This window comes from Schistocerca gregaria, chromosome 8 (assembly GCF_023897955.1).
Source record: "Schistocerca gregaria isolate iqSchGreg1 chromosome 8, iqSchGreg1.2, whole genome shotgun sequence".
Lineage (NCBI taxonomy): Eukaryota > Metazoa > Arthropoda > Insecta > Orthoptera > Acrididae > Schistocerca > Schistocerca gregaria.
Genome location: NC_064927.1, coordinates 225044805 through 225069662, shown reverse-complemented (window position 1 = coordinate 225069662; position 24858 = coordinate 225044805). Strand labels below are relative to the sequence as shown.

Here is a 24858-nt window from a genome sequence, read left to right as displayed (position 1 = left end):
GCGGATGGATGTCGAAACTTATAATTATCTCTTAAAGCTTATAACCCCTCATATTATGAGAAAAAATACTTGTATAGAGAAGGGCAATTTCTCCTCATGAACGGCTGGCGGTAACATTAAGATTCCTAGCAACAGGAAGGAGCTACAAGGCTTTGGAATTTTCAACTGAAATATCGAAACAAGAGTTGAGTGAAGTAATACCCGCAATTTTTCAATTAGAGCATTGTATGCTGCTGTCTTTTTGTCTCAGTCACTATATTCTTTACTTTAATCTTCCACAAACATGGGTCACTTACAAACTCTCGAGAACACTGACGAGTATCAGCCATTTTAATGCCCTCTGCGCACAAGTACAAACACTAGACTGAACAAACAGCTGTTTCGCGCCAGATTTGAGCCCTACATAAATGCGGGTGACAGACTGTTCACGACAGACTGGGTGCGTGTCTGATTGGATAAAATTGCGTTTGATGGCGTCTCTTTCTTCAGCCAATCACGATCGCAGCGGAGTCTTGACGTGAAGCAGCGAAGATATGTGGGTGGATTGTTGTTGAGATATGATGGCAGATTCAAATTTGTGTATACTGTGTGGCAGAAAATTTACAGCTAGAAAGAATTTGTTTGCACACTATAGAGGGGTACATAAATTACAGCCACATACGAGGGCTACGATTCGATGTCCCAAGGAAGGCTGCAGGTTTTCCTGTAACTTTTTGGCTAATTTGAGAATACATGTAGAGCAAGAGCACAATACTCCGATGGTGAAAGAAGTACTTCTGTTCGAATCACCGGAAGGTAAGCTTTCTCTTGCATACACAACTTTGTATTGTAATTAGTTTGCAACCCAGTGTAGTGAAATCGTTGTGCGGAGTATTTGCAAGTTGATAGTCGTAGTCAACTTTTTAATTTTGTTCATATTTGCCATGCTGTTGGCTGAAAGCGTTAGTAAACTTTTATAAAGTGTGTCAATGTTGAGAAAATTATGTATTGGCTTTAGTGGTTTTGGCAGTCTAGCCATTACCAGTAATCTGTAAAAATCACACGACAGAAAGCTGCGTTGAAACATGCTAGGAGCCTTCATTTGATTGCGGCTCCTAATGTTTTGACGTTGTTATTGACAGCATCATTCCCGTTCAGAGTTATATGTTGACGTCTTAATGGTGAACGCTTTTAGGGTAGTTGTGTTATCTTTCGAAACCATTTACAGTTTGATTTGCAGTAAATCTGTTATTTAGCATGTCCATTGGTATTGATAAGGAGATATGTTAATAAGGAACCAAGTGTCATTAACTGACATGGAAACTGATCTTACTCCAACCAAATGTACTTAACACTAACATTTGCTTTCAGAAACATTCCAGCAGAGGCTGTGGGAGTTCAGTAACAGTTTGGTATCAGTAATTTGGCTATCAGATTGTACAATCCGTCTATGAATGTTGATTTCCGTATGTGAAATATGATTTACAGTGATTAAAACCATACTTACAGAGCTTAAAATAACAGTAACTCTAGTCTCTTTTGAGTAAACTATAGCCTTTAATACCACCTATTCACTTTGACTAATGACATTATAGGGTATGAGAGACTCCTGTTAACCTCTTTGTGTATTGGTTGTCTCAGAGTTTCAGGAGTGGAAGACCAAAGAAGAGAAGGAAACCAAAAGCAGCTTTGTACAACACTGTGGTGCTAAGCGCACAAAAGGTGGCACTGAAAGGATCACTTTTGTTTGTCACAGAAGTGGGAAGTTTCAGTCTTCATCCACAGGCAAAAGGTTGCTGAAATCACAAGGCAGTATCAAGTTAGGAAGCCACTGTACTGCTGCTATTGAGCTCCACAGAGAAGAAAGTGGTGATTGTACTGTTGTTTATTTCAAAACGCACTTTGGCCATGAACAGCATATAGGCTTACTGCAGCTTAGTAGATCTGATAGGGAAGCCATTGCACGTAAGTTTTGAATTAACTTTATAAAATAGTCTTTATGTAAGTGGGAAGATTGGAGTGCTCATGTGGCTGTAGACAAGTCAGTTTGAATGAGTCAACTATGAAATCAGTAAAGAAGTTGTGGTTAATTGTGTGTGGGGAGCTGTGGTTTAGGTGGAAGAGAAATCTGAAGTTGTTTTCAAGTTCCTGAGTAACTACTAAGTGTTTTCTTGTTAGGTTGTATTAAGAGATATGCAAATTTATAGTGATAGTTTTTTTTACTTGGTGGTGAGCACAGGTTCTGGGCTATTTAGTAATTGTTATGCATGCACTGAGTGATCAGTAAAACATTATTTCAGAAAGTTTTCACATTTGTTTTGAAAAATACTCAAGAAAGGGTCAACGGAGGCATCCGATCCAATGTGTCATCATAGCTCTGTATGTTTTTGGTATCATCAGTTGTAATTGTCCTATATAGGTCTAGAGAAGTGTCAGATTCCAATGTGTTGTTGCTCAATGGGTTTCAAGATCGTCAGTTGTAGTTGAGGGTCGACAGAAGCGTCTGATCCCACGTGTCGGCTTTGATCCGTGATGTACAGGTGTTGTCATGTGTGACGTCATGACGGCGTCGAGTTTGGCTTGTGAGTGCGGCGTGTTTGTAGATGTCGTGTTGTGGTTTGTTGTGCTCTCTGATGGTATGTTCAGGGTTTTCGTTTGTGTGGTGTAATGGGCTCAGTTTGCTTTTGCTCATTATTCAGAATTGTTCGAGAGTGTTTGTATTGCAATTCATTTCAGTGAGTTAATGATTTTGTGTGAAGGTTAATTTAGTGTTCACTGTAGATTGTGTGAGTAAAATTAGTCGGTTGTTGTTTTTGTTGAGGAATGGATATGACGGATAAAATTAACAGTATGCAAGTCAAGGGAAGTGTTCGATCCCAATGTGTGGCTGTGTAGGTTGACATTGGTATCGGGAGATGTTTTTGTGCTATGTAGGCCAAGGGAAGTGTTAGATCCTAATTTATGGGATCAGGAGCTGCTGTTGAGCTATATAGGTCAAGGGAAGTGTCTGATCCCGTTAATGTCATTAGCCTTTTTGTGGAAAGTGTGCATGTTTGTTTTTGGATATATTTTCGTCCTCATAATATGTACATACCGACTTTATATTCGCCATATTGGAATCGTGGTTTATGGTCGTTTCTGCCATATTTGTGACGTCATGGGTCAAAGCAGACGGGCGGGATCGGACGCTTCCATACTTCCGTAGTTGACCTACATAGGTCATGGGAAGTGTCAGAGTCCAATTTTTGTTGTTTTCAGTGTTTGTTTTGTGGTATCGATAGTTGCGGTTTGAGTATAATTTTTGGGTGTTGGTTTTTATTTTGTGGTAGCGACAATTACGATTGAGTTATGTAGGTGAAGGGAAGTGACTGATTCCCTTAGATATTGTGGGTGTATGTGGAGAATTTTGTGTTTTTTATGTGATCGTTTTGTGTGGTTTGGGGTTGTGGTGTGTGTGTGTGTGTGTGTGTGTGTGTGTGTGTGTGTGTGTGTGTGTGTGTGTGTGTGTGTGTGTTGGGGGGGGGGGGGGGCAGCATTCTTAGTAATAAAGGTAATGAATAACATGTATGTTTAAGTGTAAACATTTATCTGCTTCTAATATTGGGATTATCATCCCATCCTTTATTTTAGTTGGTAAATTATACATTGTAGAAGTAAAACATTTAAAGAATTTTTTTTATATAATGCTCAGTTTCTGGACATTTAAAATTGCTTTGCACAAATTCTCAGGGAAATGCCCATTTATAAACGTCTTGCCCACTGGGCATTTGACTGGCTCAGATCACTAATTGTGACCCAGTTCTGGGTCTCAGTTGTGGGAGGGGGACCTCCCTACTAGGAAAAAGGACATGTTAGTTTAGATGCTTAGGGAAGATGCGAATGTGTATAGCATAATTGAGTAGCTGCTTTGGTGCCTCATCCATAGTGGCGGGATCCCAGTCTCTGTGAGTAGGCTGTTCAAAGGGCTCGTTTGAAAGGCTCCTGTTGGGCCTCGCAGTGATGGTACAGGTCCAGTGACCGCAATGCTGAGGGCCACACCTAAAGATATGCCAGACTCTCATAATCAAGACCGGACAAGACTTCATAAAACTGCAGAAGGGTAGTGTGGTTGCACCTAGCTGGTGTTACTGAGGCAGCGAAGTGCATTAAATGGTAGCCCAGTAGCTCTGCTCAAACTGGCAAACGTGGGGAAGCCAGTTCAGCCGGGCATCAAAGACCAGTCCCAAAAAGTAGTAAGTCTCCACTACATTGAGTATTTTGTCCATGGAGGTAAGGTTCTGGTAGTGAATGAACAGTACGATGGTGACAGAACTGCACGACATGAGTCTTTGCGGTGCAAAATTGAAAGCTGTGAGTGAAGGTCCATGACTGCCACTTTTAAATGGCACCCTGCAGTTGGTGTTCAGCAACATACACACTAGAGTAGCAACAGTAAAAGTAAAAATCGTTGCCATGCAAAGAGGGTGATATTGAAGACTCTACAGCTGCTGCTAGACCACTGATGGCCACTAATAAGAGGGACATTTAAAACAGAGGCCTGCGGGACCCCATTCTCTCGGACTTGAGTAGTACTGTGAGAAGCACCAAGTCAAGAAATGTAATGACAAAGGAAAGGGAAACTTGTGCTGTTACAGGAAAATTTTGAACTTGGTGCCGTAAATGTTGAAAGGGAGGGGGGAATTGATTTTAATAAGGAAAGAGGGTAAGAAGGAAGAGAAGGGGGATGGGTGATAACGGGGGATTTCATTTTAGGCAGAAGGTAGATAAAATAGTATCATAAAAAGTTTGATATTTAGTAATCATGTGCACTCTTTGAGGTGCTTGATCTCAAAATTTAACAGAATTTTGGCACATTTAAGAAATGCTTTAGCAGAGGAAGCATTTTTTGTATCTCAAAGAAATTCTGAAATTGATCGCCTGTACTCCCATAAAGAAAAGTTTAATCTTGTCATATATGATGCATATTTTTCTCTTGTTTATGAGCTTGACCATTCTGAACTAGACAAATTTATGAAAGACGTTACCTCCCTCATACAGGAAATCAGCATACCTGTTAAGGATTGGCAATTTTAAAAGATCTCCCAGCTAATGAAAACACACTGTGCATCAGGTTATGGTCTAAATCAGAGCCATAAATACCAAGGGTTTTCTCATTTGCATAAAGAGTGATCAACCTCAGCTCTATTCAGTTTGGTACTACAGTGCGATCTGCTTAACAAAGGTCTAAAACTGTTTCCAGTGATCATAGCACAGTAGTATTTGCAAGTAAGAAACTCGGAGAACATGATGCCATCATCACATAAAAAGGCAACACAGCTGTTGCCGTGTATAGGGCTGATTATATTAGAAAAAGTTAACTTTTTTTATGAGAATGCCACCCACTCCATTGATCATGATCAAACACAGATTTATGTTACAGAGATACGAGCTTGCATTTGTGACTATATTAATATAATTTCGCTTGATAACCACTACAAACAAAACGCTGTGAATCCAAGGATCCCAAACTTTTGCTCCTGAATCTGTTGCTAATTCATATTAAAAATGTTTAAAGAATTTTATATCTTTAAAACCTCCTACTATATCATTAACTGGAAAGTATTAGATGAGCAACTACAAGGGAACTTTTTCCCATCCTCTTCTTATTTGGCTTCCCCCGACATAATAAAATCTATATACGAATGTTCCCATTCAAGCAATTAACATCTATTTTTGACAACATGTCCAAAAGTGGCAAAGTAAATCCAGATGATATTGATGAGTGTCTCTCTCTCTCTCTCTCTCTCTCTCTCTCTCTCTCTCTCTCTCTCTCTCTCTCTGTGTCTCCTCTGCCTCATTACCTCATACAGTTATTTTTCTTTCAATAGCGGCATGTATAAACAAGTAGACAGCATTGCAATTGGCAACTGCCTCATGAGATGTTTAGCAGACATATATCTTAACGCCATTGAAAACTGTTATTTTGTGCAAGTCTGTGCCTTTTGCAAGAAAAACCTTTTTTGTTGCAGTTATATGGGTGACATTTTATTATAATTAATGCATCCATGGATGATGTACACCTCATAGACATCTGGGCTAACACTTGCTTTCTGCAATAGTTATGTAATGTTTGGGATTTATAGAAACCCCACAGCCATTGTCGTCGTCATCCACTCGACATTCTGCATTTTTTTTTCTTTCATTCCCAAAATAAGCTTCTTTTCTTGTATCGTTGACTGTTTATGCGACATCCCCTTAGATTCAGAAACTGTTCAACAGAACATGCCAACCTGACACATTGCTAGAACCAGTGGATACCATTCTAGTCTGTAGACCAAACATACAATAACAAAATTTCTCCTCATTCCGTCTATGTCTCCTTACCATCACATGAAGGTAGCTATCACAGCAAACAATTGTTGAAAGACACACATTCCAGCTCCAGGATCTACAAAATCGTGTGCTACGGGGCTCAATATTGCACATTGGCCAAACTGGAAGAGCCCGAATAGAGTTCAACAACCCTTTTAACTAGAAGGATGCCATCAAAACAGTTCAGCCACTTCCAGTCATCTCAGGAGGACCAGCCTCCTCTAGATAAGCTGCAAATCTTCCACTATCCTCCCAACCCCCCCCCCCCCCCCCAAAAAAAAATCAAAAATAAATAAATAAATAAAAAACACCTTTCACTTTTGGAAGAATTCGAAATTTCCAAGTTTGTAAGATAGTCTTGCAGAGTACTGTCTCAATCACAAAGTACTTTGTATTTCTTTCAAAGTGAAATCTTTCTGTCCCTGTTCCACTACCATCCCTTTCCCTCTTATCCTATTTCCTTATTAAACAAATTTCTTCCCTCTGTGTCTTTCTTTTCAACATTTATGGCACCTTTTTCCCCACTCGTTTCCAGATCAAGATATTCCTATACCAGCACACCAAGTTTCTCTTTATCTTAACATTACCCTCTGTCTTACATGAATACCTTGTCCTATTCATATTAATGATCAAGATTCCCTATTTATTTGACCTCCCGGCTTTTCCGTCCTCCATCTCTGATCACCTCCTCTGTATTCCCACTGCTCCAGTGCCGCCAGCTAGCTGGCCGGCAGCTCACGCAGTCCGCAAATTCGCTGCACCTGTTCTATTGTTTACAGTTGGCGAGTGCACTGCAGTTCCACCTCTTTCATTTTAATGGTTGTAAATGCGTACCTACCAGTGCTCTGGCTCTTCCTTCTGCTGTGGTTCGTTTAATTATGTGACAGTTCTTTCTTATTACGTTTATATAACATCCCCCCCTCACACACACACACACATCTTTTTAACTGTACTTAGGGTTTTCCAGTATTAACTCGTAGTTAAAGACAGGTGTTTCCACCACTATTTTATATGACAGCCAGGACCCATACTTAACTCTTTTCACTTGCAACCAAGTAAGTTTTTACAGTTTTATTAAATTCACTCACGTTTTAGCAATATTAGATCAGCTGCTGGCTAGTTCCATGTGCTTGAGCTGTAATTGTTTCTATATTGTTCCAGTATGGGGCTGCACTAACCACATGAACTTTGTAATTTGAATTAATAAGACAATTACATAATTGCAGCAGAGACTGTTCACTCATTTGGATAATTTATCTACTGTTGCTGTATTTGTGATAATGGAATGGGATGAGTTATTTTCACTTTATCGGAAGAGTACTCATTTGCAGTCATTAAGTGAGCTTTTATGTAAAATACATTCTTATAAACAAAGATTGAGAAGTGCTTAATTTATAAGGGATTGGACTGGTAAATGTGCCATGAAACCTTGGTGTAGGCACTTGATGATGAATGACCAGAAAGTTACCGAACTTCTGATCATTAACTGCCTTCCTTGTAGGCTGCATAAATCTCTTCCATTAAGGAATTACTGGTAGTTGCAGAGTGGGCTGCGTTAGGTGGAGCTGCTTATCACACGTACACAGCATCTTGTGTGGGTGTCAGTAGGTCCAGTGGAATAGGATTGATTATATTTAAGTCTAGAATAGTAATCTTCTATAATGCATTGTTTGTCTTAACATTGAAATACGTGAAGTTCTGTAACACTTAGGTGACCTACTTGTTTTGCAGTGGGAGCCAATTTCAGCCTCTAAGCATCTTCAGATGTTTGGAAAGCTTAGGCCGGGGTGATGCATAATTTAATATCCTCAAGTTGTGAAAAATATTCCATCCATTGATAGTGAAGACAGTAAAATAGACATTGTTGAATACATATTGACCACATGTTACACTTGATGGGCTCCTCAGTGTGGTAGACAGTTGACAGCTCCAGCTGTTAAGCTTTTTTACCTAATAGCTCATCAACAACTGCAAATAAATACTCAGTTAACCAAAAATAACTCCACTCTATGAACACGAGCTCAGTGAAGTTATTTTATCTATTCACATCAGAGAACTGGACAGGATTTGCTGGGGATGTACAATCTGTATGTAAACTAAAAAGCAAGCAGTACTTGTGGTGAAGGAAGTTGCCTTTCCTAGAAGAATACTAAAACTGCCGTGCAATGTGACTAAATTTCCCTCTAGCCATTTAGAATAGTGTGCAAAGACGTCATTAACTTGTATTATTAGTAACTCATATCTGTATCAGATAGATTATATAATGGTTCAGGAACCATGTTTTAAATTGTAAGACATTTCCAGGGGCAGATGTGGACTCTGACGACAATTTGTTGGTTATGAACTGTAGATTAAAACTGAAGAAACTGCAAAAATGTGGGAATTTAAGGAGATGGGACCTGAATAAACTGAAAGAACCAGAGGTTGTAGAGAGCTTCAGGGATAGCATTAGGGAACGATTGACAAAAATGGGGGAAAGAAATGCAGTAGAAGAAGAATGGGTAGCTTTGAGAGATGAAATAGTGAAGGTAGCAGAGGATAGAGTAGGTAAAAAGAGGAGGGCTAATAGAAATCCTTGGGTAACAGAAGAGAGATTGAATTTAATTTATGAAAGGAGAAAATATAAAAATGCAGTAAATGAACCAGACAAAAAGGAATACAAATGTCTCAAAAATGAGGTCGACATGAACTGCAAAATGGCTAAGCAGGGATGGCTAGAGGACATGTAAGGATGTAGAGGCGCATATCACTAGGGGTAAGATATACTGTATACAGGAAAATTAGAGAGACCTTTGGAGAAAAGAGAACCATTTACATAAATATCAAGAGTTCAGATGGAAACCCAGTTCTAAGTAAAGAAAGGACAGCAGAAAGGTGGAAGGGGTATATAGAGGGGCTATACAAGGGTGATGTTCTTGAGGACAATATTATAGAAATGGAACAGAATGTAGATGAAGATGAAATAGGAGACATGATACTGTGTGAAGAGTTTGACAGATCACTGAAAGATCTAAGTCGAAACAAGGCCCCGGGAGTAGGCAACATTCCATTAGAACTACTAATAGCCTTGTGAGACCCAGCCCTGACAAAACTCTACCATCTGGTGAGCAAGATGTATGAGACAGGCGAAATACCCTCAGACTTCAAAAAGAATATAATTATTCCAATCCCAAAGAAAGCAGGTTTTGACAGATGTGAAAATTATCAAACTATCAGTTTAATAAGCCACGGTTGCAAAATACTAACACAAATTCTTAACAGACGAATGGAAAAACTAGTAGAAACTGACCTCGGGGAAGATCAGTTTGGTTTCCGTAGAAATGTTGGAACACATGAGGCAGTACTGATTCTGTGACTTATCTTAGAAAATAGATTAAAGGGAATACTCTCTTTCAAATTCTGTAGGTGGCAGGGTTAAAATACAGGGAGCAAAAGGCTATTTTCAATTTGTACAGAAACCAGATGGCAGTTGTAAGAGTCGAGGGACATGAAAGGGAGGCAGTGGTTGGGAAGGGAGTGAGAAAGGGTTGTAGCATATCCCCTATGGTATTCAATCTGTATATTGAGCAAGCAGTAAAGAAAACAAAGGAAAAATTCGGAGTAGGTATTAAAATCCATGGAGAAGAAATAAAAACTTTGAGGTTATGACATTGTAATTCTGTCAGAGACAGCACAGGACCTGGAAGAGCAAATGAACAGAATGGACAGTATCTTGAAAAGAGGGTATAAGATGAACATCAACAAAAGCAAAACGAGGATAATGAAATGTAGTCAAATTAAATCAGGTGATACTGTGGGAATTAGATTAGGAAATGAACCACTTAAAGTAGTAAATGAGTTTTGTTATTTGGGGACCAAAATAACTCATAATGGTTGAAGTAGAGAGGATATAAAATGTAGACTGGGAATGGCAAGGAAAGTGTTACTGAATAATAGGATTTTGTTTACATCGAGTATAGATTTAAATGTCAGGAAGTCATTTCTGAAAGTATTTGTATCAAGTGTAGCAATATATGAAAGTGAAACATCGACAATAAATTGTTTGGACAAGAAGAGAGTAGAAGCTTTCGAAATGTGGTTCTACAGAAGAATGCTGAAGATTAGATGGGCAGATCACATAACTAATGAGGAGGTATTGAATTGAATAGAATTGGGGAGGAGTTTGTGGCACAACTTGACTAGAAGAAGGGATCGGTTGGTAGGGCATATTCTGAGGTGTCAAGGGATCACCAATTTAGTATTGGAGGACAGCATGGAGGGTAAAAATCGTAGAGAGAGACCAAGAGGTGAATACAATAAGCAGATTCAGAAGGATGTAGGTTGCAGTAGGTACTGGGAGATGAAGCAGCTTGAACAGGATAGAGTAGCATGGAGAGCTGCATCAAACCTTTCTCTGGACTGAAGACCACAACAACATCACCTGTATTCAGTGTAGTGTTCATATGCATTGTGGAAACTAAACATTTTCAGTCCCCTCCATCATGTCACGGAAGTGTCTGTACGACAAATAACATCCTACAATGTGTGATGTTGGGAGCACATCCGACAAGTAATTCTACATTACTCTGGCACACAGTGACTTCTGTTACTGATTGTGAATAACATCATTCACATCATTATTTCTGGAGGTTTCACTTGGGCTTTCCAAGCCTGTTCCTCATCATTGAAAATTTAATTACAAATAGTAAATAGTCAAATAACATAAGAAATTCACTAAAGTTTCATGAAAATGCATGTGAGTGTTTTTCGTTATATTACCTCTCAAATGACATATAAATTAAATAATGAGACCAGTGATGAAGAAATGAAGATTAAACAGCAAGTACAAGCTGGATTCGAACTGTCGCCTCATTCATGACGACCTTGCCACGCGGAACACTAACCACAATTAATTCATCCGTCCAGCAAATTTGTGCAAATAACATGATATACGTAAAAGATGCATAAAATTTCTCTTGCAATTTTCTCAAATTTTTAGAGTAGTGCACCTTACTACTTTCACATTATGATGCTTTAATGGCCTACTAAGGGTGTACAATGCCTGAAGTAAATCCAAGATGCCAACATTGTGCCCTCCCCTTTTAAGTAAGAAACAGAAAATTGTAGTAGACACTAAGATAAACAAAAGATAGTTGGGAAACAATAAGGGTATATGGTACGATAATGAGTTTCTTCTGGACAGTGTGCTCTTAAAAATTAAGTCGCCCAAAGAACACAGGCATCACTGACTGTTGCCACTTCCTTCTGAAATACATCTACAAAATTTAGTAAAGGGTCTCAAATGCTCATAAAGAATCCATACGCATGCTGTGGAATCAATTCAGAATTAGTTTTGGGAAGGATGAGGTGAAAACGAATGTTTAGGTGTGCCGTTTTTTGATGTAGTTAAGCTCCATGAAGAACTGCATTTCAATAGCACTTTGTTCAAAGTTGATGAGTCGGTCAATTTAGGGGCATATACTTCAGAACACTGTAAGAATAAACTTGCAAATCATGCTCTGGTGTTTATATTTGTACCTCTACTGCATTACTGGATCCATCCTGTTGCTGTGTATGCTAGACCCAGTGCAACTCCTCGTGACGTCATCTCACAGATATTAGACTCAAATAATTATCCAGCAAGAGCAAGCCGAAACAACAATTATTGGATTCACTGCTGATGACAATCAACCGAATAAAAAGGTGCACCAGTCCTAGGAATTAGAGCATAAAAAATAAAGTTACCTGCTCTTTATAAAATCTAGCAGATTAAATGAGAAGAATTTATGCATTTTCAGATGCTATTTGTGTAATAAAATGTGCAAGGAATAATTTTTTTTTGATAAATCCAAGGTACTTTTCAATGATGAGATAATCAACTACAATTTTTATGGAAGTGTTTGTGAACAAGATAATACCCCAGAATTTGCAGGACAAAGTTTGCCACAAGTTAACTTTCACACACTTTGATCCGTTGCCATGTCAATGAAGGAAATTATTATTAGTTCCACAGTTATTCAGTAACTCAACAGCCAATGGAATAAAATTCTTCAAGGAAATTGAAGGGGCAGTATTCAAAGGCAGTGAATCAACGGAATCATTCACTACGTGTATGAACAACTTAGTGGACACACTTAACTCTGTTTTCTAAGGATGCCTTGTACAACAATTTGGAGGCTCACAAAACATTAATGAAACTGAAAAGCATTCTCACCAATAGAATTAACAGCTTTGCTTCCAAAAGAACTCTCCAGTCTCCAAGAGCAACAATTGAAAAAATCTTGCAAATATCTGAATTCTTGTGGCAAAGAGGTTTCAGCTGTGTCTTGACAGCAAAATTTAATCAGGATCCACTTGAACGTCATTTCTGTATCGTAAGATCTCAAAGTTGTAATGATCATCTGTCAGTAAAAGACTTCCTGGGCTTGCACATGTTACAGCATGTATACATTCCTGCTAAACTTTCATATCTGTTGGTGGAAACTGAACATAAATGCGAATTTTCCCTGACATCATATATAAGCCAGATGTAGACGTTAGCTAGAGAATTGCAGCCGAAGAACAGAGGCACAGTTCTAGAACTGGAAGACATAATTAAAAACACGCCATGTGTTCAACATAACTTGAGACAGGCTTAATGTAATCTACAACACATGCAGGAGATTCCTGGAAGCTCCTCGGCCAAAGATTTAGTTTATCATTAGACATGTTATGTGGTACATCAAGCAAGAAGATTCACAAAATGCCCAAGGTGTTTGCCTTCTAAATAAGAATTTGTTTAACATGCCACTCTCTTTACTGATGTCTATTAGAGATTATGGCTCTTCTACAGGAAAGATACCCATCGAGAGGCGTCTTCAGTGTTCTTATCGAGGTGGAAAAAATCATCGCAGTAAAACTCCAAGAGGACAGTTTATTTCTGTCTTAAAATCATCCAGTGTATCAGTAACAGTGGTACGGCCTAAAAGTGCAGGTGAAAAATAGTGCATTTCAACTTGATTGTTATCTTTGTGGCAATATCCATTTGTTGCAACCGAGCCATCCTGTTAAGGCTTTCATCAAATAAGATTACAAAAGTAACACCCTCTTCAAGATATTCAAGAATATTTTTCCTAAAGTACGGAACTAACCCATCAACAATACTGTACATTGTCTTGGTTCACCAAAGCTACATCTTACTAGCTACGCTATCGTTAGGAAACGTTTGGAAACAAAGCAGCCTGCAAAGTCTGTTATATTTCCACTCTTGTATCATCAGGCTGACTCAGGTACTTCGAAATACAACTGTTAGTTGGTGCAGCGTTAGTGGCAGTGGTGGAGGTGAGGTTGGGCTGCAATAGCTGGGATGTTGACAAACCGACCATCAACTGCAAGCTTCTGAGTTCACCAGTTACCATGATCTTATCAAGTGTCAACAGAGCATCTCCATATGCCTAGTTGTCTTGCCATATGACGGGATATGATCTGGAAGTATTAGCACCCTGAAAACAATCAAATACCTAAATAAGATGATGACATGACTGGTGTGATACTATTTACCTGTCAACTTCTAAAATCCAAACATCAGGAGATGCAGTTTTTAAAAAATCAGGAGGTACGAATGATCAAAACTCACAGCTCCCAGTTCTGAGACAAATGATCTGAGCCTTTGCTTGTGATGTCAAAAAACTATCTGATGGCTATAAAAATACTGGAACTAACCAAAGCATCAATTCCATACCTGTTATTTGTAGCATATTTCAACTGTGGTATGAGGTTGGTGCAGTTAATCGGCAAATTGTAAATGAGGTAAATAATGATGTAAGTAATTCTAACACCAACATTCTAACATTTAACATTTTCTCTGTAATTCGAAAAATCTGTTTTTACCCCATGTAATACACAAATGTCACATTAGCAAAGGCAAGATATCTTTCTCGTGCGAAAAGTGGCAATTGACCCTAAATAAAGGAAAGTATGGTCATCCACACGAGTACTAAAAGAAAGCCATCAAATTTTGGTTAGAAGATAAATTGCATGAATCTCAAGGCTGTCAATTCAGCTAAATATCTAGGAATTACAATTACGAACTACTTTAATTGAAAAGATCATATAGATAATGTGTGATGTTGTGATGTGGGGGGGGGGAGGCAAAGCAAAGACAGCACTTTGTTGGCAGAACACTTAGAAGATGCAGCAAATCCACTAGAGACTGCCTACTGCTGCATGGTATGGGACTCTTACCAGATAGGATTGATGGAGGACATTGAAAAAGTTCAAAGAAGGCAGCTCGTTTTGTATAGATTTAGTGTTCATTTTTCCTGTGCACTATTCAAGGCCGAACGGTAAAAAAATAATCTGCAAATGGTGCCATGAATCCTCTGCCAGGCATCTAAGTGTGAATTGCATGCTAGTCATGTAGATAAAAATTACAAAATGTAAACAATGGATCTTTCCTTGACATAGTAATGCATGGAAATAGTTGCAATATTGCCCCAGGGAAACAGAATGAAAATGAAACTTCCTGGCAGATTAAAACTGTGTGCTGGACTGAGACTCGAACTTGGGACCTTTGCCTTTCACGGGCAAGTGCTCTACCAACTGAGCTACCCAAGCACGACTCATGCCCCGTCCTCACAGCTTTACTTCTGCCAGTACCTCGTCTCCTACCTTCCAAACTTTACAGAAGCTCTCCTGCGAACCTTGCAGAACTAGCACTCCTGAAAGAAATGATATTGCGGAGATGTTTGAGATCGGCTGATTTCAAAAATCAAATTATTGCACTGGTTGCAGCATTGTAATATATTATTGTTATTTCTAAAAATTTGATCACGTTAATGTCTGTTGATACCTTGCCGCAAATTTTCTGCAAAATAGGGCCTTAGTACATGTTTTATAATTCCACTACACTTCGTTCTATGTATCTAAACTTTTCTAGCAACATCATTGTCTGAATTTACTCACATACAACTCATTTAAGTAGTCACATATGATTGCTCAATGGCAAAAAATGCAAGGGAACCTTTAGTTTGATTCACGTCTAAATATTCTTTCATGGCTCTGAAAGGTATTTTCGTTTAGGGTGCTGCAGCTATCTTGTGTTTTTTGTCCCACTATGGCTTGTAAGTTGGCATAAGATGCTTACAAAGCACTACAACAAAATCCACTAGATGCTCTTGTGTCATTGCCAAAAATTCTTTCTAACCAGTTTGCAATTTTACTATCACGTAACACCTAGGTGAGCTGCTTCTGCTGTAGAGAGAGACAGTTTAAGCATCTGGGCTCCTACAGATATTCAGAGAGCTGAGGATAGGGTGATGGTTCTTCTTTAAAAATGAGTAACTCACATTGTGAAAAGTATTCCAGGTAATGTTAGTGGAGACAATGAAATCAACATTGTTGAATATGTATTGACAGCATGTTACACTTGTGACAAGCTCTCCATTGTGGTAGATGGTTGACAGCTCCAGATGTTGAACTTTTTTTTTATACATTAGCTCTCTTAAAAACTGCAAATAAACACTCAGTTAACTGAAAATAACTCCACTATATAAACAAGAGCTCCTTGAGGTTAGTTTGTTTATTCACAGGAGAGAACTGGACAGGAAATGCGAGGAGGTATACTTGTGTGCAAAATTAAAGATGATCAGCACTTGTGGTGGGGGGAACTTCCCATTCAAAGATAAACACTACATCTTCCATAAAGGGCGACTAAAAATCAATTTCTCCTCCAGCTGTCTAAAACAGAGTGCAGAGACTTACGTAGATTTTGTTCAAATGCATTTTCTTGTGTTAGTATGACTAGTAACTCATGTATGCTCCATTTATTGTTAACGCGCTGTGTGGAATATACAGGGTGAAGAGTATTTAAACAGACAAACTCTGGGAGGTTGTAGGGGACATCAAAACTAATATTTTTCCCTAATGTCATTTTTTCCTATGAGGATTACTTAAATTGGTGGAGATTGTATTATGCTCTTCAGTTGTTAGAGGCCGTATTACGATCTTCAGTTGTTAGATGGCGTATTACGCTCTTCAGTTGTAGGCAACTGCTGTCCACCAGTGTAGTAGTGCATTGTCTCTGTTTAGTAATACAGGGTGTATACAACCCGGGAGATCCGGGAATTTTTTCATCCATCAGAAAACCGGGAGAAACCTGGGAATTCTTTTGGAATTCCGGGGATTTTTTATTGTTTTTATTTTTCAGTTAAATTTTAGGGATTTTGACTGGTAAGAACCAATACTCTAACAAAGAATAGTACTGTATCTGCAGGAACAAAAAATGAATGAGAGGGGAAGAAGAAAAAAAAAAGAAAACGGAAATAAAACTTAAGCCGCAAAGGAAATGCGCTGTATACAACAGAACACCATGATCATACAAGCCTCTGCCAACAGTAAAGTTTGTCAAAGTGTGTAGGAAGACTATGTAATACTTCTTAACACAAAAAATTGCCTCCGATGAGCGTGACGTGACTGCTGTTTACATTAGATTCGTTTTAATGCAAGATCTTTTAATGTTTTACACGTACGAAAATACGGCCTTCCTGCGTCATCGTAGCTGCGCAAGTGCAGTGACACCTATTATCTGGCGCTCTCTGGCAACTGCTGAACCGAACCTATTTCTAATAGGTCACAGGAAAATATTGCGAATGGTGGTTTGAAAAGCGTTTCTTCGAAAGTTAATTTCCTTTTATGCAAGATGAACTGTGTGCAACAATGTATGGCGAACTTCTTAAATCACAGAGTGTTTGACTCTAATTTAAAAATCAACTCTTTGGGGATGACCATCTAGAAGAATTTCTATACCAGAAGATCAGACATTTACGTTGTTATTAAAAATTTTACTGGCACTTTTATGTGATGTATCTTAAAGTGTACACACGGTAAAGAGATCAACATTATATGTGGAAGCTTAGCTTAGATCAATATTATATGTGAAAGCTTTGCTTTTCTTGTAGCAACAATATGTATATTAATTTAAACCATTAACTTTCTTTATTTGTGTGTTCGCGCTACTTAAAAGTGATGTTGCTATTGGCTGACTACATCATATGTCCTATGCTGTCAGCAGCTGGCAAGATCACGTGACATGAACTGTGACTGGCTTACGAAAGCGCGTCGCAATCTCGATTTCAATGTTTCGGAAAGTAACATGTGGTGTTTGGTGGAATTCGAATTTATACTTTCGTAACACGAAAATATGCGGCGTACATGTTGGTGCACATCAAAGATCTTTACGAAATGTGTTTTTTCCCTCGAGTTTCATCTTCTGAAGTGCCGGATAATTCTATGTCAGTATATAAAACCATAAACAATCAAAGTATTGATAAGTTTTACAGTGCCAAGGAAATGAATACTGTCACTTAACACGGAAAAAGTGTATTTTCAACCGGGAAATCTGGGAATTATTTTTCCTTGTCCATGTATACACCCTGTAATAGAGTGATACACCTGGAGTGAATACACTGATATAGTTGGCGTGTACTACATAGTGCACCACAACGGGCGAGGTGCACAGCAGGTTTATCAACAATAATATCCTAATCGCCGTATCCCGCATCATACGACCTTTGCTGCTGTGTACCAATGTCTGAGTGAGACCAGGTCATTTAGCAGATTACCTGGACAGGGATGTGCTGTCGCACGGTAAGAACGCTGCAATTTGAGGAAGTTGTCTTGCAGCATGTGGAGCGGGCTCCTTCGGTCAGCACTTGTGCAATTGCACGTAACATGGGGACGAATTTAAGAACAGTCCTTTGAGAGCAATTGTTACGTCCATTTCACTTATAGTGTGTCCACAACGTGGAACCAGTTGATTATCCACCCAGAGCACAGTTTTAGGAGTGGTACCTGGAACAGTGTGAAATGCATCCTACATTTCCATCCTCTGTGTTGTTTACCGATGAAACAACGTTCAGACATGGTGGAGTCTTCAACATGCACAATTCGCATGTTTGGAGTGAGGATAACCCACATGCCACAGTTATTAGTGCTCATCAAGTGCAGTTCTTCGTTAATGTGTGGATCGGTGGTGTTGGGGACTGTTTAGTTGGGCTGTATCTACTACCTAGGCCATTAAATGGCAGGCACTATTACAATTTTCTCACCAGAGCGTTGCCTGAATTGCTAGAAGACTTCCCTCTGCCTACAAGACAACGCATGTGGTTCCAACATGACAGGGTGCCGGCACATGTCAGTCATTGTGATCATTGATTCCTGGACCGATGTTTCCCAGAAACATGGATTGGCAGAATTGGTCCTGTACCACGGCCTGCTCGATACCCAGATATGTCCCCTCTGGACTTGACGTTTTTGTGTGGGGGTGAGTTGCGCGACCTTGTTCACTCAACCACTGTTGCATCAGAAGAGGATCTGGTTGCCCAGATAGTAGCAGCAGCAGCAGGAACAATTCAGGATACTCCTGGGGTTTTTGCCCGTGTCAGACAGAACATGATTCGACAATGTAACCTTTGTTTACATGTCAATGGAGGCATTTTTGAAAATCTACTGTAATTGAAATTGGGTCGTATTGATGTGTTGTCTCTTGGTAATAAAAAAAAAAATGGAAAAGTGTTTGTTGGTTTAATTAATTTGCTGCCAGAGAAATCTTCATCTACCGGTTTAAATGCTCCTATTAGGAAAAAATGACATTAGGGAAAAATATTTGTTTTGATGTCCCCTACAATCTCCCAGAGTTTGTCATTTTAAATACTTTTCACCCTGTAGACAGTTCCTTGCGTGTATGCACGCTGCATTGCCAGTGATTCATAAGGTGTATTGGGGAGGATCAGTATAATGTATAAATTTGTGGAACATCCTGTAGTTGATTCTTGTGATGATATGAGATAGCAGGGGTCATCATCTGCTCGTCCTTCAGTTTGCAGTCCTACGAAGAAGGTGACCTAACTTTGCTCATGCTTCTACCCTCCATCCCCACCCCTCCATGCTGTTGCACCCCTAGAACACAGGAAACAATAGTTTTATACCACTGAAACATTAATTTTAATAATCTGCAATTTTTCCATCCCCTGCAAAGCAGAAACTATTTACCCTAGAGAAAAAATTGAATAGAATCTTCTTTGTAGGAAAGTGGAGAAAATCCAAGAACTGACTCAGATTGAAACTGAGACACTCTGGACAGTACTCCAGAATGCAACCACTGTGCCACCAAAATGATTTTCTGCTGTTGAACTTTGTATATTTAACATTCTGTGCAAAAATTTTGAATTTCCCTTTCTAACTATGCTGCTATAAGCTAATCACATTAATTAAAAGTTGTCTCCACAAACTGTTATGAGATACACTAACTGCACTCATTTCCTATGAAGCCGAACTTCCCATAACTTACCCTTACAATCTGAAAAAAATATTTTGAGCTTCAGCAATGGGGAATGGCATATTCACATATTTACCTAATATCTTCTTCACTTAATAACTTCTTTATTATTTACTTTTTTTTTAACTCATATTTTTGCAAAGCAGAAACACAGTTTTGTAATGTCTGCAGGTCGTGAACTGTATTTGACTAGATTTGTGAAATTTTGGCAGTCAAAATGACCCTAGTTCTCAACAATGTAATCTGAGATTAACATTTATACAACAGGTTTGAAAGTTTATTTTCTGTGTTAAACTAAGGTGCACTACATAATACAATCAGTTCTAAGTATATTGCTCCAGTCTAATGTCATTTTGATTTACTCCATCCAGTACATCACAGCATTATGGTTTGGCTCTGTATATCATCCCAAGCCATATGGAACTTTTCATATATTCACAGACTACCGATGTCCTGTCCTCTTCTGTTACAAAAATGTAAAGTAAAAATTCAATGCAAGTAACCTAACACCCCATTCATATAGGTCAGTTCTTCAGTTGTTAGTCACTTTTAACTGTTGTTTAAAGATTTCATTCATTATGTTTAAATTAAGCCAAATGTGTCTGTTTTCATTGTCTTTGCTTCACTGAAATTTAAGAGTCCTTACATTTAGTACCTGTGATACCCTATATTAACAGTTCAGGCCATTCCTGTCACTCAGAATAAACAGTGAAATATCAGAGTAGTTTGTAATATTTCAGAGCAGAGAAAATGACACACAAATTATTAAGATTTGTGATCTATTTAATTTAAAGAACAGTAAACGGAGGCCTGTGACAAGTGTTAAGTGCCAATGGTAATTCATGTGTTGTACCATTAAAAGGATAGTTGAGAATCTTAAGTTTGAAAATCCTTATTTACTCCTTTCTTATTTTTGACTGTGCCTAATGGCATAAAGGTTTTAAGAACTTGATAATGGGATTGTGTTTTTTTTAAATTAATCAGATGTCTGAGCAACTATTGTCATATTCTCCATCATTATATTATGATACAGTTGTACTAAGGCTTCATAACACATTAGTATTTGTTTTGTATGATAGGTTTGTATTTGGATTAATAGTTAAAATTTGTTGCAGGTCAAATTGCTAAGGGCGTGCATTTCGAAAAAATTTTGGATGATGTGAAGAGCTCCATCCATTCCGGAGAACCGGAGAGGCTGCACCTTATTACTCGTCGCGACCTCCATAACATAAAGAGAGATTTTGGGATTGGTGGCACTCGGCAACAGGACATTGATGAAGTGAATGGACAAAATGAAAGACCGGACACAAATTCTTCTCAGTTGAGGAGACTGGAATACAAATTACAGCTTTTGAGACGCCGTATCAGCTCAGGTATGATGTCCAGAGAAACAAAGTGTAAAGTGGAAAAAGAAGTCGATCGTTTGCTTTCACTTACTCAGTCGGACTTCAGCAGGGAAGTTCCGCATTCCCACAATAGTAAAAAATTGAAAGTGCTACGAATATCTGAGAAGTCTAATATCAACAGTGAAGTTCCGCATTCCCTCAGAAACGAAAAGTTGAAAGTGTTACAGACACCAGATAAGCCCAACATCCATAGGAAAGTTCCACACTGCTTCAACAAAGAAAAGCTGGAAGTCCTACCAATACCTATCAAGCCTAAGACATTTCCAAGGAGCATTTTTGTGGTTCCGGCCCATATTGAGAAGCCAAATAGTGTAATTGTGAAGGAGAAACCAAATAGTGAAGTTAAGACTGTGCATGTTGGTTTTGATCACACGTACTGTCAGAGCTAGTTAGTGTGTGTGTGTGTGTGTGTGTGTGTGTGTGTGTGTGTTTTTCATATAGTTTATTGCCTACTGGAAACATGCCATTTAAAAATAGAGCAATGTATCTGGCTTGGTACATCTGTGGTGATATGGAAAATCAAGTGTTGTTAACCCTCTATTGCATGACTTTTTTTTAGGGATCCAATTTCAATGAAAACCATATCTGGGGGTAGGGTCTGACACACAAAATACTGCGTAACAGGTAAAACAGAGAAATTTTGATTTATTCAATATTTTATGATTGTTGCCATATGGCAACACCATGCTTATGTCAACACACTTCCCAGAAGACTCTCAACACTGTTATTTACATATATGTGTAAAATTACTTAGGAAAGGTACACAAATGTGCTTCTATGTACATTTATGAATATTTTTTGGTGAAAAACTGTTACTTTCCTGTTTTTTAAAAAAATATTTTGTCACGTATTCAACAGTTTGATAACTCATTTCATCACTCAGAGTGAAATTTTAAAAAACAGTTCTTATTTGCAGTGAAATATAAATGCATCTCGGAATTCAAACACTTCACTTTAACAATTCCATTGCAAGATGGAACTTTGTACCTTGCTTTGATATCTATAATAAGCAAAAGTCCTATGCCACCTAGTCCCATATCTTTTTCAGGCAGCGCAGCTGTTGGTCCTTTCTTCTTCTTCTTTGCCTTGTAGGCTCTCTCAATGGAATTACTTACAGGTCTTCCTTGCCTTCTTGCCTCACTTTTTCCACGGAACAACAAACCTCTATCTATGGCCTTCTTGAAATCTGCTAAAGTGAGTTTGCTTTTTCAATGCAATCCACTTGATAGTTCACTTCTTCTGTAAAGAAACCAAGCATTCTCTACCATCAGGTCTAGAATATGAAAAAATATTCTGTGGTACCATTTTTTGGAATGTATCTGGATCCTGTACAATGCTAGAAGTGAATCCACATGATCTGATTATACTCTACTACTGCCCTGGGGCAAGGCACCTAGACTGACTTCTTCAACTTCTTGTCAAATTTTTCTTCTTCAATCATTGGATTTGCTCCCACAAAATTGCTGAGTAATGTCACAAATCTGTTGTCATGCCACTTCTTTGCAGCAGAATACTGCATATTTCCTATGGAACACTGCTTTCATCCATTGCATTTCTTCCAGGTCTCTTCATTTTCTTATCAGAGTTGAACACACATCTTTTTAGACGATTGGAACAAACGGTGCCTAGGCTGTAGATTCCTCTTTCTGCCAGTTTCACTTACACATCTACAGAACCAGATGTCAAAAAAAAAAAAAAAAAAAAAAAAAAAAAAAAAAATACAATTTTTGTGTTCAGGTATTACACTAGCTAGCCTTAGCACAACATTTCAGCTGGCTCCTGTAACAGGAAGATATTCATTTTGGTTTGTTCTGCCAGTATACAGTTCAAAGTTGTATACTAAACCATTCACACCAGGTAGTACAAACATTTTGTAGCCCCATTTCTTTGGATTTTTTGGATTGTACTGTTTCATTGAATGATGCCCTTTGAATGGCATAATCTGCCCGTCAAGGCTGAATTTTTCCAGTTTCAGTAGCACTTTACACTAAGAAAGAGTATGGTCAATAAGGCTCTCCTTTAGGTATTGTACTCAAATTATTAGCAAAATGTATGTCACTTTTTATTTGCTCAAAGTGAGTTATACGCATTGTCAGCAACAATGGGAACTCTAGTCTCAGGATTCCAGTAATTTCTAGTAGAAGGGAGTCTAATCACAGACATAGAGAACACTATTCCTATCCAAATTTCTAATTTTTGTGTGTCATGTTTCAGCCCTTCTGCATATTTTATTTTTTTTATTTTTGGTGGATAGTGACTCCTCAACAATAATGTCCAACATTTTGCTTCCAAGAAATATGAAACTATTCTTTTGTGCTGCATATATGAAAGGGGATGTCAAGTGTACCAGTCCATTCTAGCATGACTAGTACTTTCCGGCATTTCTTCCAACTACACACATGTTTAGGCCTTTGCTTTTGGAGCACTATTTTCATGTTTAGGCCTTTGCTTTTGGAGCACTATTTTCTTCTGCTGCTACAATGTCGTTTTGATGTAGCACATTGTTTTCGTCATGTTCTTCCTCTTCTTGTTCCGTTTCCTCTTACTCTTGTTCTCCTTCACTGTCATAGTCTCAGAAATGGCTATACCACGTCCAGCACTTTCATCCTCTGAATCATCTGCAAATACTTCTTCACTGTTGGTGTTACCCAATTTTGAATCGTCACTTTCTTCAGGAATATTCCTAATTGCCGCTGAATGTCTGCCACCGTAAAAGCATGAAGCTGGAATTGATGCCATGTCTACAAAATAAAAGTAATTAACAGCATTGTACTGAATCCACCCATGTTGAAAAAGGTTATGTTTACATTGGCAAGATAATAGTGCTCACATATTGCAACAAACTGAAAATATTGAGTAATTATTTATCATTCAGTTAAATAGGCATTGAATCATTATCTGTGCTATTATTAAGCGTCATTTTACATACCTTAAAAATATAATTTTTTTAAGTGTTATCTAAATGGCAGAAATAATTTACTTTTTCTGCTGTTGTAGCATGTGTTTACATATAGTGGACCTCCAGCAATGACTATAGACCATCAGCATTTTCTGCCAATATAACACTGCTAAACACAGTCTACTTTGACTCAGTCAGACTGTGTGCTGCTATAAGGCAACGCCATACATATACAAGCAGTTTCTGTAACATTATACGTAAATTTATAGTTCGTTGCCATATGGCAACACTGTGCAGTAGAGGGTTAATATAGGAAACAAATTAGTCCTGTTATTTTTGCATATGGTGCAAGAGCTTTAATTTGATTATTTTTATATATGAATTGGAGTGTGTCCCTTGCAGCAAATGATGGAAAGTTTGTTTGGTTATAATTCCTTTAATAGAGGGAAGACCAGTGTAATTTAGTATGGAATCAGTCTTCCTAGTTTTTTATTTTTGTTTATTTTTTTATTATAAAAAACTATGTATCATGGTTTGCCCAGGTAGAAACCAGAGGCATTTTTGTAAGGTCAGTTAAAATTTATTTGTATCTCATTATTTATCTTAACAATGCCAAATGGGTGCGATAACTTCTGGTCGGCCTGTGTATAAATGTACAAAAACTGAGTGCAAAAAGTTTTATTTCATGTGTAACTGAGTTGTAAATAAGAAGAGCAGATTGTAAAACTGAATGTCAAAGTGATTAATAGTCTGTTAATGTACCCTGAGAGAAAGAAAACATGCCATAAAAATAACATGTAATTTGTAATAAAATGAATAATTTTAAAAATGAAAATGTGAAACTTTCCAGAAATATTTCACCTTTTCCTTTCTCAAACTTATTTTTGCTTTACCAGGGAATAAGTAAAACCATGGTTGCTTAAATTAA

General features: G+C 38.1%; 1 protein-coding gene across 1 annotated transcript; it reads left to right on the top strand.

Annotated features, from left to right (window-relative positions):
* The first annotated feature begins 437 nt into the window (after nt 1-437).
* On the top strand, nt 438-24858 carry LOC126285389 (uncharacterized). Its single transcript, XM_049984734.1, has 3 exons — nt 438-795; nt 1621-1944; nt 20740-24858. Exons 1-3 carry the CDS (start codon nt 558-560, stop codon nt 21417-21419), a joined length of 1242 nt encoding a protein of 413 aa, XP_049840691.1. The 5' UTR covers nt 438-557; the 3' UTR covers nt 21420-24858.